At 44.7% G+C, this 16,141-nt stretch overlaps 1 protein-coding gene across 3 annotated transcripts in view; it reads right to left on the bottom strand.

Moving 5' to 3' along the window:
• Positions 1–16,141, bottom strand: part of NDFIP2 (Nedd4 family interacting protein 2) — a 216,316-nt gene that overhangs the window by 46,806 nt on the left and 153,369 nt on the right. For all 3 annotated transcript variants that reach the window (XM_063952999.1, XM_063952998.1, XM_063953000.1), the window contains 2 exons: positions 12,452–12,576; positions 1,105–1,171 (listed from right to left, as the gene is read on the bottom strand). In XM_063952999.1, the coding sequence (XP_063809069.1) occupies positions 1,105–1,171; positions 12,452–12,576 (192 nt within the window). The remainder of the gene's footprint in view (positions 1–1,104; positions 1,172–12,451; positions 12,577–16,141) is intronic.

The following is a 16,141-nucleotide window of genomic DNA, read 5'->3' as shown; positions in this document are numbered from 1 at the left end:
TATAATTGAATAGCTTTGAACACTTGACCTGGAAGCTAAAAGCCCGCGTTAATTTTGACCACAATAAATACCCAGCATGTTTGCTGGTCTTGTATTTCAATTACAGCTGAGAACCACAGCTTGCCTTCCTTTACCCACACAGCTTACAAAACATTCAGTTTTTAAGCAAGCTTAAAACATACATAGACTAATACAGCATGTGCAATACTATACTTACTGGTCATACAACTTAACCCATTGTGGATATTTCCAACCACTATAATATTGCTATGCATTGTAGCATATGATATGATAATTTGAATTGCATTTACCCAAAAGTAGGTGATTTGCTTGATTATCCATTACGTTATTACTTTAACATATTCTTCGGGGGGTTTTCACAACACAAACATATCGGAGTATATCTAATAGCCTGCAACTTTTCCTCGATTTAGCCTCTAGATTTATAGTGACAACAATTTGTAAGGTAAACCAGGTTAGTTTTGCCTTTCAAATAATTATAGCTTTAAATATAGAAGCTCACTCACAGAAAATTCATAGGTGTCTGCAAATCGCACACGCTATTACATCTGCATCATTGGGTGAATTACTGCACACTAGTTATTAAAGTAATCGAACTATGGGCCTAATTCAGGCCTGATTGCAGCAGCAAAATCTTTCTCTAATGTGCAAAACCATGTGCACAGCAGGTGGGGCAGATATAACATGTGCAGAGAGAGTTAGATTTGGGTGGGTTATTTTGTTTCTGTGCAGAGTAAATACTGGCTGCTTTATATTTACACTGCAATTTAGCTTTTAGTTTGATCACACCCCACCCAAATCTAACACTCTCTGCACCCCCCCCCCCCCCCTGCAGTGCACATGTCCATTAGAGAAAAATGTTGCTGCTGCGATCAGGTCTGAATTAGGCCCTATAAACCTACATGGAATTTTTCTTTTGTGCATCATATAACTATAAAACAATATAAATAACAGAATTGGTCTAAAAACGATCAATATGAAAGTTATATATAATGTAGCCCACACATGCACTAAAACATGGCTGTAACTAATTAAATGCAATGTATATGAAAACTAAATATTTGAATCCAAATGCCAACTTACCAAGCACCAGAAATATCCACCAGAGCCAATATTGTCCATTGAAATAGCCAGTAAAATAGTCAGAGAACTGAAATGAGAGTAGAACAGAGTCATGAATTGACATAGACAGGAAACATGATGGGTGGAATTCAATTGTTTGAAAAGTCAGTTGGGTGTCTGTTTTTTTTCCTGTCAGATAGGAAAAAACAGACACCCAATCGACTTTTCAAACAACTGATTACCCCTCGAAATGATATCTATTTGCTTGTAGCTTTACAAATCCTAAATCCAGAGTCCCATAGTACTACAAAGGCATCTGTTCTAATAAAAACTCACACTCAAAGTTTCATATTCAGTGATGAGAAGCCTATGGAATATCTCCATCAAAGTGGCTTGGGACATGCGCACAATACTATATATTGCTTCACTGCTAAAGTTGAAGCAAACTGTTAATATTGTTATTTATTGTATATTGTATTTATGCACTTGTTGCCTTGTCATTTCACATCGCACTACAGGCCCAGAAAACATTAACAACAAAGTTACACTACTTTACCCATATCAGAATAGTATGTTTAACCGGCCCCTTAAAAGAACAACTTTTGACCATTGTTAGATAAGCTGAAAATCCACATACTTATTATAGTCTTTCATTATCTAACTATATGCACCTGCATTTGGTTCCCAGCAGAGAGCAGAACATGGCTAAATAAACCATGAAGTGGAGTTTCAGCACGGTTACTGGCCGCAGTAGATAGCTGTGTCCTCCTTGTGATAAGGGAATATGAATAGGCACACTCTGATTGCTACGGCAGGAGGCTGTATGCTTCATTGATAAAATGAACCATCAAAAGTCTTCAGTATTCATCAATCTCGCACCTCTTGCAAGACTTGCTCATACATTCAATTTGTGAATGGTTTTTGTTCTCAGCCTGTACAAATTTGCTTTAAATGAAATAAACGCAGTACAGAACACAGCAGATTGTATAATCTGCTTTAGTTGATACAGTTTGATAGGAGTTTTATTAATGTGGCTGGATATCTGTTCTAGCCTAAATGTAACTACACTGACAGCTTTAGAATGTCCTTGATGATGTACTGTTAGTTGCTTCTTGTGTAATGGGAACTATAAAAGCAGCAGAGAGGTCTCATATTGCTTATGGTTGTCAATGGCTACTGTATCTTTCTATAAATTGATGGATATTGATAAGAGAAAATCCAGCTAAAAGGATGCAAAACTGCACCAGGAAAACAATTCTGCTTTGCAAGTCTTTTGATTGCAGAGTCCATACTGCCTGATGTCACATGCAACGTACAAATACTGGGAATACAGTTGAGCTATGAAGAACCCATCTGCCAACTCCGTAATACCTCTTTTCCACCAAAATGGTGGGTCCAAACCGGGTTTTTAAACATGGGTCCAACCGTGTCAGACCCTGTTCACAGGCAGCATATTGGCGGGAAGAGCCCTTTCAAACTGCACCTGTGTGCAGTTTCTCTGTTCTGCCAGTGCTTGGAGAGGGCCTAATTCAGCACGGATCGCGATTCACAGAAATTGCAAATCGAGCGATTATTGAATGACTGCGCATGCATAGTGTTCGCCAAGGGCGTAGCTACCATATAGGTGTAGGCAGTGCAGCTGCTATGGGGCCCACCTTCCCTGGTAAAATTGCATGTGTTACATACATTTTTCGCCATTGGGTGGTACGTAGGGGTCCCTTTCATACTTTTTCCTTGGGGGTCTACAATACATCTAGGTATGCCCCTGGACCTGCTCATTATAGTGTGGTATAAAATTGACTGGAGGGCATTTTATTGCCATATAATATGAACCGGGGCACTGTAATGAGGCACAATATGAACGGGGAGCACTATATATTATAATGTGAATTGGGGGTACTGTGCGGCATAATGTGTACTGGCAGCTCTGAAATGTGACATAGGGTGAACTTAAGCACTACTACGATTCATATAAGAAACTAGGGCACTACTATGGGGCATAACATTAAATAAGGCTCTACTACAGATGGAGCCGCTCTTAACTATATCAGCTCCATCGCAAACGTGCACTCCCGGCGTAACTAGGCGATCCGTCCGCCTAGTCACGCCGGGAGTGCACAGAGATGCTTCCTATTCCAAGCGTCTGTCTGGGTGCGTGTGCCCGCCCGGACAGAGACACTCTTCATTCAAGTGAAAGGGGCGCATCTCCGCCACGGGTGCCCGACCAGACGGAGACGCTCACAGCGTCTAGGCGCGCTCAGGCGGGAGCGCCTAGTCACAGACGGCGCCACGACTAGCGTGGCTCCATCTGTATGGTTTAGAAAATTAACTACAGATGCATGGCTCTGTCTGATCGCTGAGAGCGCTCCCATCCGCTTGAATTGAGAGGGTCTCCGTCTGCACGCCTGGACAGAGACGCTCTGAATGGTAGCGTCTCTATGCACTCCTGGCGTGACTAGGCGGAAGGATCGCCTAGCAATGCTGGAAGTGCTCGATTACGATGGAGCCGCCTCAAATGAGCGCAGCTCAATCTGTAGGGCACTATTATAGGGCATAAAATTAACAACATCTGCAGAGAAGTGTCTCTCTAGAAGCATTGGGACGGGGGCCCCTTCAAAATGTTGCTATGGGGCCCACAAAGTTCTGGCTACACCCCTGGTGTTCGCATTGCACACGCGACCATTTCCAGGTCGTCTCAGTCGCAGATTAGTGGCAGCCTCAGACCTATTCACATTTGCTCAGACAGCAGTCTGTTCCGGGAATTGCGTATGCATCTGCGAGTGAATAGCGATCTGCGATGCATTCACAATTTTGCACAGGGTGTTTTTCCTTCCTGTCGGGGCAGCGCCTTTCTACTCGCAGACAACTCCAATTTCTCTGAATAGCGATCCATGCTGAATAATCTCCAAACACTGGTGATCCGGCTCTCTCTATACTTTTGACATGACCTGGCTCAGATGACTCGGGTCACAAAGTTTACACCGCAGACTACTCTGGCCCTTCCGGTCTAGTTATCCGGGGGGGGGGGGGGGGGGGGGTCTTCACGGATTGCTCAACCAAGGTTTTTTTTTCCCCAAGGACCTTTTCCACCAAACCACGACTTGGGGTAGAACTGACAATAAACTGGGTTATTGCGGCAGTGGAAAAGAAGTACAAGTCTCTCCACGTGCTGCAAATTTGCCCATAAGCAGCCCACACTGTATTGTCAAAACTTGGCAAACTTGCACAAACTAGCTTGGTTTACTTCAAATACTGCATGAGTCCCTATATCCATAAAGACACACACATATGGACATATTATGCAATGATTGCTGAAACCATGCCGGTTATTTACTTTGTGCACATTTTTACAATTTGGTGTGACTTAACCAGCAAAATATTAGATCAAGAATATTTACCACATCAGCTAAGAAAAAATAAGAATTTACTTACCGATAATTCTATTTCTCGTAGTCCGTAGTGGATGCTGGGAACTCCGTAAGGACCATGGGGAATAGCGGCTCCGCAGGAGACTGGGCACAAAAGTAAAGCTTTAGGACTACCTGGTGTGCACTGGCTCCTCCCCCTATGACCCTCCTCCAAGCCTCAGTTAGGATATTGTGCCCGGACGAGCGTACACAATAAGGAAGGATCTTGAATCCCGGGTAAGACTCCTACCAGCCACACCAATCACACCGTACAACCTGTGATCTGAACCCAGTTAACAGCATGATAACAGAGGAGCCTCTGAAAAGATGGCTCACAACAACAATAACCCGATTTTTGTAACAATAACTATATACAAGTATTGCAGACAATCCGCACTTGGGATGGGCGCCCAGCATCCACTACGGACTACGAGAAATAGAATTATCGGTAAGTAAATTCTTATTTTCTCTGACGTCCTAGTGGATGCTGGGAACTCCGTAAGGACCATGGGGATTATACCAAAGCTCCCAAACGGGCGGGAGAGTGCGGATGACTCTGCAGCACCGAATGAGAGAACTCCAGGTCCTCCTCAGCCAGGGTATCAAATTTGTAGAATTTAGCAAACGTGTTTGCCCCTGACCAAGTAGCTGCTCGGCAAAGTTGTAAAGCCGAGACCCCTCGGGCAGCCGCCCAAGATGAGCCCACCTTCCTTGTGGAATGGGCTTTTACAGATTTTGGCTGTGGCAGGCCTGCCACAGAATGTGCAAGCTGAATTGTACTACAAATCCAACGAGCAACAGTCTGCTTAGAAGCAGGAGCACCCAGCTTGTTGGGTGCATACAGGATAAACAGCGAGTCAGATTTTCTGACTCCAGCCATCCTGGAAACATATATTTTCAGGGCCCTGACTACGTCCAGCAACTTGGAGTCCTCCAAGTCCCCATTAGCCGCAGGTACCACAATAGGCTGGTTCAGGTGAAACGCTGAAACCACCTTAGGGAGAAATTGAGGACGAGTCCTCAATTCTGCCCTATCCGTATGAAATATTAGGTAAGGGCTTTTATAGGACAAAGCCGCCAATTCTGACACGCGCCTGGCTGAAGCCAGGGCCAACAGCATTACCACTTTCCATGTGAGATATTTTAAGTCCACAGTGATAAGGGGTTCGATCCAATGTGACTTTAGGAACCCCAAAACCACATTGAGATCCCAAGGTGCCACCGGAGGCACAAAAGGAGGCTGTATATGCAGTACCCCTTTGACAAACGTCTGAACTTCAGGAACTGAAGCCAGCTCTTTTTGGAAGAAAATCGACAGGGCCGAAACTTGAACCTTAATGGACCCTAATTTTAGGCCCATAGACAGTCCTGTTTGCAGGAAATGCAGGAAACGACCCAGTTGAAATTCCTCTGTAGGGGCCTTACTGGCCTCGCACCACGCAACATATTTACGCCAAATACGATGATAATGTTGTGCGGTTACTTCCTTCCTGGCCTTGATCAGGGTAGGGATAACTTCATCCGGAATGCCCTTTTCCTTCAGGATCCGGCGTTCAACCGCCATGCCGTCAAACGCAGCCGCGGTAAGTCCTGGAACCGACAGGGTCCCTGCTGGAGCAGGTCCCTTCTTAGAGGTAGAGGCCACGGGTCCTCTGTGAGCATCTCTTGAAGTTCCGGGTACCAAGTCCTTCTTGGCCAATCCGGAGCCACGAGTATAGTTCTTACTCCTCTCCGTCTTATAATTCTCAGTACCTTGGGTATGAGAGGCAGAGGAGGGAACACATACACTGACTGGTACACCACGGTGTTACCAGAGCGTCCACCGCTATTGCCTGAGGGTCTCTTGACCTGGCGCAATACCTGTCTAGTTTTTTGTTGAGACGGGACGCCATCATGTCCACCTTTGGTTTTTCCCAACGGTTTACAATCATGTGGAAGACTTCTGGATGAAGTCCCCACTCTCCCGAGTGGAGGTCGTGTCTGCTGAGGAAGTCTGCTTCCCAGTTGTCCACTCCCGGAATGAACACTGCTGACAGTGCTATCACATGATTTTCCGCCCAGCGAAGAATCCTTGCAGCTTCTGCCATTGCCCTCCTGCTTCTCGTGCCGCCCTGTCTGTTTACGTGGGCGACCGCCGTGATGTTGTCCGACTGGATCAACACCGGCTGACCCTGAAGCAGAGGTCTTGCTTGGCTTAGAGCATTGTAAATGGCCCTTAGTTCCAGGATATTTATGTGAAGTGACGTTTCCAGGCTTGACCACAAGCCCTGGAAATTTCTTCCCTGTGTGACTGCTCCCCAGCCTCTCAGGCTGGCATCTGTGGTCACCAGGATCCAGTCCTGAATGCCGAATCTGCGGCCCTCTAGAAGATGAGCACTCTGCAACCACCACAGGAGAGACACTCTTGTCCTTGGGGACAGGGTTATCCGCTGATGCATGTGAAGATGCGATCCGGACCATTTGTCCAGCAGATCCCACTGAAATGTTCTTGCGTGGAATCTGCCGAATGGAATCGCTTCGTAGGAAGCCACCATTTTTCCCAGGACCCTTTTGCATTGATGCACTAAGACCCGGTCTGGTTTCAGGAGGTTTCTGACTAACTCGGATAACTCCCTGGCTTTTTCTTCCGGAAGAAACACCTTTTTCTGGACTGTGTCCAGAATCATCCCTAGGAACAGCAGACGTGTCGTCGGAATCAGCTGTGATTTTGGGATATTTAGAATCCACCCGTGCTGTCGTAATACTACTTGAGATAGTGCTACTCAGACTACTAACCGTTCCTTGGATCTTGCCCTTATCAGGAGATCGTCCAAGTAAGGGATAATTAAGACGCCTTCTCTTCGAAGAAGTATCATCATTTCGGCCATTACCTTGGTAAAGACCCGGGGTGCCGTGGACAATCCAAACGGCAGCGTTTGAAACTGATAGTGACAGTTCTGTACCACAAACCTGAGGTACCCTTGGTGAGAAGGGTAAATTGGGACATGGAGGTAAGTATCCTTGATGTCCAGAGACACCATATAGTCCCCTTCTTCCAGGTTCGCGATCACTGCTCTGAGTGACTCCATCTTGAGCTTGAACCTTTGTATGTAAGTGTTCAAAGATTTCAGATTTAAAATAGGTCTCACCGAGCCGTCCGGCTTCGGTACCACAAACAGCGTTGAATAATACCCCTTACCCTGTTGCAGGAGGGGTACCTTGATTATCACCTGCTGAGAATACAGCTTGTGAATGACCTCCAATACCGCCTCCTTGTCGGAGGGAGACGTCGGTAAAGCAGACTTTAGGAACCGGCGAGGGGGAGGTATCTCGAATTCCAATTTGTACCCCTGAGATACCACCTGAAGGACCCAGGGGTCTACCTGCGAGTGAGCCCACTGCGCGCTGAAATTCTTGAGACGTGCCCCCACCGTGCCTAAGTCCGCTTGTAAAGCCCCAGCGTCATGCTGAGGACTTGGCAGAAGCGGGAGAGGGCTTCTGTTCTTGGGGATTGGCTGTCTGTTGCAGCCTTTTTCCCCTTCCTCTGCCCCGGGGCAGAAATGAGGAGCCTTTCGCTCGCTTGCCCTTATGGGGACGAAAGGACTGCGCCTGATAATACGGCGTCTTCTTATGTTGAGAGGCGACCTGGGGTAAAAATGTGGATTTCCCAGCTGTTGCCGTGGCCACCAGATCTGACAGACCTACCCCAAATAACTCCTCCCCTTTATAAGGCAATACTTCCATATGCTGTTTGGAATCCGCATCACCTGACCACTGTCGCGTCCATAACCCTCTTCTGGCAGAAATGGACAGCGCACTTACTCTTGATGCCAGTCGGCAAATATCCCGCTGTGCATCACGCATATATAGAAATGCATCTTTTAAATGCTCTATAGTCAGTAATATACTGTCCCTGTCTAGGGTATCAATATTTTCAGTCAGGGAATCCGACCAAGCCAAACCAGCACTGCACATCCAGGCTGAGGCGATTGCCGGTCGCAGTATAACACCAGTATGTGTGTAAATACATTTTAGGATACCTTCCTGCTTTCTATCAGCAGGATCCTTAAGGGCGGCCGTCTCAGGAGAGGGTAGAGCCACCTGTTTTGATAAGCGAGTGAGTGCTTTATCCACCCTAGGGGGTGTTTCCCAACGCGCCCTAATCTCTGGCGGGAAAGGATATAATGCCAATAATTTTTTAGGAATTATCAGTTTTTTATCGGGGGAAACCCACGCTTCATCACACACCTCATTTAATTCCTCAGATTCAGGAAAAACTACAGGTAGTTTTTTCTCACCGAACATAATACCCTTTTTAGTGGTATTAGTATTATCAGAAATATGTAAAACATTTTTCATTGCCTCAATCATGTAACGTGTGGCCCTACTGGAAGTCACGTTTGTCTCTTCCCCGTCGACACTGGAGTCAGTATCCGTGTCGACGTCTGTATCTACCATCTGAGGTAACGGGCGTTTTAGAGCCCCTGATGGCTTTTGAGACGCCTGGACAGGCACAAGCTGAGTAGCCGGCTGTCTTATGTCGTCAACTGTTTTTTGCAAAGAGCTGACACTGTCACGTAATTCCTTCCATAAGATCATCCACTCAGGTGTCGACTCCCTAGGGGGTGACATCTCTATTATAGGCAATTGCCCCGCCTCCACATCATTTTCCTCCTCATACATGTCGACACAACGTACCGACACACAGCACACACACAGGGAATGCTCTGACAGAGGACAGGACCCCACTAGCCCTTTGGGGAGACAGAGGGAGAGTATGCCAGCACACACCAGAGCGCTATATATATATACAGGGATAACCTTAAATAAGTGTTTTTCCCCCTTATAGCTGCTATTTGTAATTATTACGCCAATTAGTGCCCCCCTCTCTTTTTTACCCTGTTTCTGTAGTGCAGGACTGCAGGGGAGAGTCAGGGAGACGTCCTTTCAGCGGAGCTGTGAGGGAAAATGGCGCCTGTGTGCTGAGGAGATAGGCTCCGCCCCCTTCTCGGCGGCCTTTTCTCCCGCTTTTATGTGGAATCTGGCAGGAGTTAAAATTCATCCATAAAGCCCTGGGGGCTATATGTGATGTATTTTCGCCAGCCAAGGTGTTTCTATTGCTGCTCAGGGCGCCCCCCCCTAGCGCCCTGCACCCTCAGTGACCGGAGTGTGAAGTGTGCTGAGGAGCAATGGCGCACAGCTGCAGTGCTGTGCGCTACCTTGGTGAAGACAGGATGTCTTCTGCCGCCGATTTTCCGGACCTCTTCTTGCTTCTGGCTCTGTAAGGGGGCCGGCGGCGCGGCTCTGGGACCGGACTCCGAGGCTGGGCCTGTGTTCGGTCCCTCTGGAGCTAATGGTGTCCAGTAGCCTAAGAAGCCCAATCCACTCTGCACGCAGGTGAGTTCGCTTCTTCTCCCCTTAGTCCCTCGATGCAGTGAGCCTGTTGCCAGCAGGTCTCACTGAAAATAAAAAACCTAAAACTAAACTTTCACTAAGAGCTCAGGAGAGCCCCTAGTGTGCACCCTTCTCGGTCGGGCACAAAAATCTAACTGAGGCTTGGAGGAGGGTCATAGGGGGAGGAGCCAGTGCACACCAGGTAGTCCTAAAGCTTTACTTTTGTGCCCAGTCTCCTGCGGAGCCGCTATTCCCCATGGTCCTTACGGAGTTCCCAGCATCCACTAGGACGTCAGAGAAATAACTATTACTTATTGCTACTGATGGAACACTTCCCCCCCCATCACCATTATCTGCACACAGTATCTAATGCAGGGACTGGGAATTTTAGTGGGAATTATTGGGAAGTAACGGTGGTGGCAAAGCAGACTTATGTGGCATGGGGGTGTCCCTGAAAGCAGCTGTATGTAAAGGAACACAGCTGCTCCCCAGGGAGGCCATTCTCAGACAGAGAAACTGCACCTGCCAGAGGGCTGGTGCAAGTTTCGATGGTGCATCTAAATACGCACAGTATTACCAGTGGGAGCCACAGTTGTTTGAAAATTATATGCAGCATTATCATAAAGACGCAGTCCATCTCTGGATCAGCCCTAAGTGCAATATAAACACTAACTTCTGGTTTACTGTCAACCAATCCGTATTAATTTAATTATTGTAGTTATCTCCATTACAGTTTTCTCATTTCACAGTGATTCATTAATCTCCAGCATTTTCTCAATATCCTCACTCTATTATAATTCTTATTTCCAGTGTTTACTAGTCATCAAACGCCATTTACCTACGCTTCTACTCTGTGGGACTGTCCGTTGACATGACTAGTTGCTACAGGAGGAGGACGATGACATTAGCTAGTGTCTAATGTATTCTGCAGAAGCAACAATCTGCAGCTGTCCATCAACACCTCATCAACTTTTGTATCCAATGTGCACGTTTCCTGAGCACTTAACAGTGATCCCAGCAGCCAAGAACTAACTTAAGCTGGTTACAAACTTGGCCGAATGGTCAGCTATTTAACGACTGGAAAGCGCACACACACTTAACAATAATCCGCCTGATAAGTCGTGTCTGACATCGCAACTGGGAAGTCATTTAAAAGTGCCCACCCAGTTGTACTATCTACCACCGGCAGTCAGTGCAGCAAGTATATAGTGTACACACCCGCCGACAGGCTCCCGATATATAGGCAGTTTTGTTCAAACGGCCAATATATCTGCCAGTGTGTATCCAGCTTTACGGTCATAATTCTGCAGAGAGAAGTGGCAATTTTTACAGAGAAACATTCCAAAATGGAATTGAAGGCTTCTAATCAACGATAACATTCTAAAGAAGGCATGACTCCTATTAAATAGAGCAGAACAAAATGTCATCTCCTGAAAACTCTGTTTTCTTTTAAGGAACACAGAAACAAACTGCATTTACAAGTTTCCAAGCAAGCAAAGCAGTCGGCCATTCTGTGTAAAAGTGTAGGCTATGCCCAGTGGAGGGTGTGGGCTAAACCTCTATTCATAACTTCAAGCGGCTAAACCAGTCTAAAGTACTGCTTTAATCGACCTAATTCCCGTTTGGGCACCCAAAGTGCTGACTTATGGAGCATTTCAGCTGGTCACCTCAGGAGGCTGCGAGCTGTTGATGTACGAACGGAGCAACAATTGAATTTCTCGGATGTGCACCATCTAATGACAGCTGTGGGGGAAAACAACTGAGCTACCCCTTTTGATCTGAAATTATTTTGTTTATTTAATACAATTACACGGATCCCTTGAAGTTTTTGATTATTATAACAAACAAACTCAATATTCTCACATGCTGGAACTGCTGTCTGTCTTGTGTTTTAGAAAAGAGGTTTATTTTTTTGGCAATCTTCATGTAATACACAAATAGCTGATAGACTATACCGCACTAATAACACACTGCAGAACGTATCACTGTATTGGGGAAGAAAAAGAAAGAAAAAAAAAAAAAAAAGACACATGACATCTGTAGAATCAAAAATGCTTTCACTATTATTCCAATTGCTTCGGTGTATTGTGTGTAAGGACAAATGGTTTATCCAATAAACGTTTCTTAATCAAAAATTAAAATCATATACTATAGATACAGTTTGTATAGGCAGTGCATACATGCTTCAATCCTAGCTAAACCCCTGCTATTTTCATGCCTAAGTAGAGACGTTTCCAGAACACTGAAGAGAAAATAAAGAGAAAAACCCAAAACCTAAAAACAGTGCGATTGGAGCAACAGCGACACACAGTGGAAGAATAGATGTATGAGCTGTAAGTGTATGAAGCAGATACTCATTACATTCAGAAAAAGACTACAGCAGTTAGTAATCAAAACTTTAAAAAAAAGAGAATACAGAATGTTGATTAGTCACAAAATGTAATCACAAAATGACTGCAATTGAACAAATTAACCTAAACAGATTGTAAAGCACAGTGGAATAGGCTTGTACATTACTAATAAACAGTCATAAATAAACAGAGCAAATATAACTGTCCTCCATACACACACACACACAAAACACTTACCCTCACAATTAAAATCCATTTGATTAGTGATAATCCAAATCCACAGATTGCTCCATAACGTCCAGCAATTGTGTTGGTTATACAGAAGGATAAACAGAAGCCAATCCAGTTGAAAATGAACGCCACTAGAATGAGATTAATAAATCAACAGGTGGCCATCAGAGCACAGTCAATATATAATACAAAAGGTGCAATTAAAAATTATTGCATGAAATGCTTAAAATAATTGGATACAAATATATGGGGTTGATTCAAAACCTTGTATTGTAGAGGTGATGCAGGCGATGTGCTGTGTGGTCAGGCTGTGAGTGCCAGCAGCGGCACCCTACTTCTCCCCCCCCCCCCCCCCCCAAATCAGATCAATGCATGATGTTAGGTTACTGTATGTATGAAAGATGTTGACACTGCTTATCACCCATACCTTGCACCAGAACATATGATAAAAGATAGCATGTACCTGAAGTGACTCCTATGCCTAATGTATGTTGGACTTTCCTGCCAACTTTACCATATTTAGAAGATTTAGCACAGGTGTAAGCAACATGTGGCACACCAGCTGCATTTACGGAATGCTGAAATTGCGGCAAGGCATGCTAGTATGTGTAGTTCCAGAGCAGCTGGAGTGCGCCTCATTGCCTATCCCTAATTTAGGGAACAGTGGGCCTGATTCTGATTTGGGAATAAAGAAAGGGCAAGTAACTGTGCACCTGGGCTAGAGTAGTGTCCAAATGGGGTAAAAATGAAATTCCTGGGGTTAATGGATAGTCGTGCTGCTGAGACACAGCACCGTCCAGCACCGGCCGGCTCGCGATGTGACGTGCTGACGTCACACTGCGCTACCTCCTGCCCGCCCTGTGCGGTGTTCCTGGCCATGGTGTGACGTGCGGACGTCACAACGCGCTCCCTCATGCCCGCCCGTCCTGCGCTGTCCTGTCCTCCCGCCTGCAGCCCGCCAACCCACACACAGAACTTGAAGTGTTCTGTGGCTGACCGCTGACGGAGTTCCGCAGGATCAGACAGTGGCTCACATAACAGTGGGAAATTCCCACCGACATTACTGAGGTGACGATGTGACCATCTTTTTCCCTTCTCCCCCCACCCCTCCCCCTCCCCTTATCCATCTTTCTTACATTCATTCTGGTGTTTAGGGGAGAAAGTGTTAAATTGCTGATGATAAAAAATTATATATAGACACACACACACACACACACACACACACACAGGGCAGTGTCTGCCGTGTGTGTGATTTCTATATTGTGGAGTACCACTGCTTATGGGAACATATCAGAGTAAATGGAATTTTACGGTTGAAGGCACCATTAAAGTTGCTTCTTCCAAGAAAGGAGTGCCGAGCTGAAACTATCGTTTTATATATATATATATATATATATATATATATATATATATATATATATATATATATATATATATACATACACATATATATATATATATATATATATATATAAATATGGATAGGTAGGGGTTCTGGCAATATTTAGAGGAATAAAATGCAATTTATAAAGGACATGGTAAAAAAGCCTTTTTTGTAAAAAAGTTAAAACAATTTATTTTGCGAAATACATAAAAACACTAGTTTTGAGGAGAAATTGTTTTTTTACATATAACTACATATATGATAAAATGTGGTAAAACAGTATATATACTAAAAAATTGGGTATGTAAAAAAGTATATAAAACTTAAGACATAAAAGGAATAAAGGAAATTGTAACTATTAAAAATAGCTTAACTTAAGATGGAGGGTCATACAGGATATCCCAACGCGTTTCGTCAGTCTGACTTCATCTTACCAATGCTGAAATTTTAGGGGACGGCTGACACCCTATTATTCATAAGGGAGTGTTTTTTACATATAAGTGTTTTTTAAAACTCTTCAGGTGATTTTTCCCTCACAAGTGGCGCTATACTCCTATTACACATATATATATATATATATATATATATATACCAACTAGGACAAATGAGGCGGCACTCAGAGTCTTCAAACAAGTGAAAAATTGTAATGGTGCTTCAACGTTTCGGGGTCTCCCCCTTCGTCAGGAATAATGCAGTGCAAAATACAATGTGTTTAAATAGAACTTACCCCCCTTCAGGAACATCCCATCCAGCGTGCATCCGTGGCCGCGCCATCCCGGCGCCCAGCCCGCCGTCCTCAGCGTCTCAGCGGAAGTGACGCGTCGGCGCCTGGAGGCGCGTCCACGGGCCCGCTGCCTAGCAACAGAGAGGGATGTAAACACCCGTTAGTGATACAGGGACGTGAACTTTGCTTTGAGTCACTGTTCCCGTGTCTATACAATTATCATACAACGAAGATAAAAATTGGTGTGCTCTCTTAAAATAGTGCTAGACAATAAAACATTAATAACATGTGCATATACACAACTTTTTTTAAAAAATTTCAGGCAATTAGTGAAAAACACAAAATGACAGTTAATAATACACAACACAATATCTCATTGACATGCCCAGATGAAACCACCCTTTTGACTCCACCATACTCTATTCATATTTATACTAATGGTGCTGACACTGAGCATGGAGTTTTACAGATATCCTGCGCAAATTTTAAATTTTATGTTTTATGTCATCCTGCTAACTCTAGACACAGGAACAGCTATCCTGTCTTAGATAAAGTTAATAAGCCCCAGATTGTCATTTAACCCATCAGGTCTAAGTGTGTTTAACCTATGGATCCATCTAGACTCTAGTTGTAGGAGTTTTTTTCCCCTATTACCTCCTCGCATAGACTCAGGCACATGGTCTATGATTCTGTGTTTAAAGGTAGCCATGGTATGTCTGTGTTCGACAAAGTGTTTTGCTACGGGTTGGTCCCCCTTGCCTGATGCCAAAGCATTCCGGATGGCCAACCTATGCTGTGCCATCCTGATTTTAAATTGGCATTCAGTCTTGCCAATGTAGTATCTGCCGCACGGGCAGATGATGGCGTATACTACAAATTTGGTAGTGCAGGTTAATGGCCATTTAATGGGGAATTTTTTTACCTGTACAGGGATGTGTTATACTATCTCCTACCGACATATGCGAGCAAGTTGTACACCCTGTACATTTGAAGCAACCGTTTTTACGTTGCAAGAAATGCTTTGATGTTTCTTTAAATTTTGCCATGTCTGTTTTAACTATCATGTCCTTAATGCTCCTTCCTCTCATGAAGCTAGGCATGACTCTCAGATGGCGAAACATTGGTAGATCGGGATCTGTAGCTACTAGTGGCCATAGTTTCTTTACCTGCTTTTGTGTATGGTTACTGTGTGCATTGAAGTCACACACCCAGGGTATGACATCGCCCAATTTTTTTGCACTCTTTGGTATCAGGCTTTCAATTCTATTCTTACTTAAGGCTTTTTTTCTAGCCTGTGCCAGTAATTGCCGGGGGTAACCTCTGGCAAGCAGTCTAGATTCCATTTCGTCTAGTTGCTTGTCCCTCTCAGCTATATTGCTGTTAATTCTACACACTCTCAAAAGTTGAGAGTAAGGCACACTCCTGACAGTGGATAATGGATGGCAACTGTCGTATCTAAGGATGGTGTTACGATCAGTTGGTTTTTTGTAGAGAGATGTCACCACTGTGCCATCCTGTAGGCAAATCCTCAAATCTAAGAAGCATATGTCGCTGCGGCTACTGCTCAGTGTTAATTTAATTGGGCTAT

This window comes from Pseudophryne corroboree, chromosome 2 (assembly GCF_028390025.1).
Source record: "Pseudophryne corroboree isolate aPseCor3 chromosome 2, aPseCor3.hap2, whole genome shotgun sequence".
NCBI classification, from domain to species: domain Eukaryota; kingdom Metazoa; phylum Chordata; class Amphibia; order Anura; family Myobatrachidae; genus Pseudophryne; species Pseudophryne corroboree.
The sequence above is the reverse complement of the archived record's forward strand: the minus strand, read 5'-3'. Positions and strand labels throughout refer to the sequence as shown.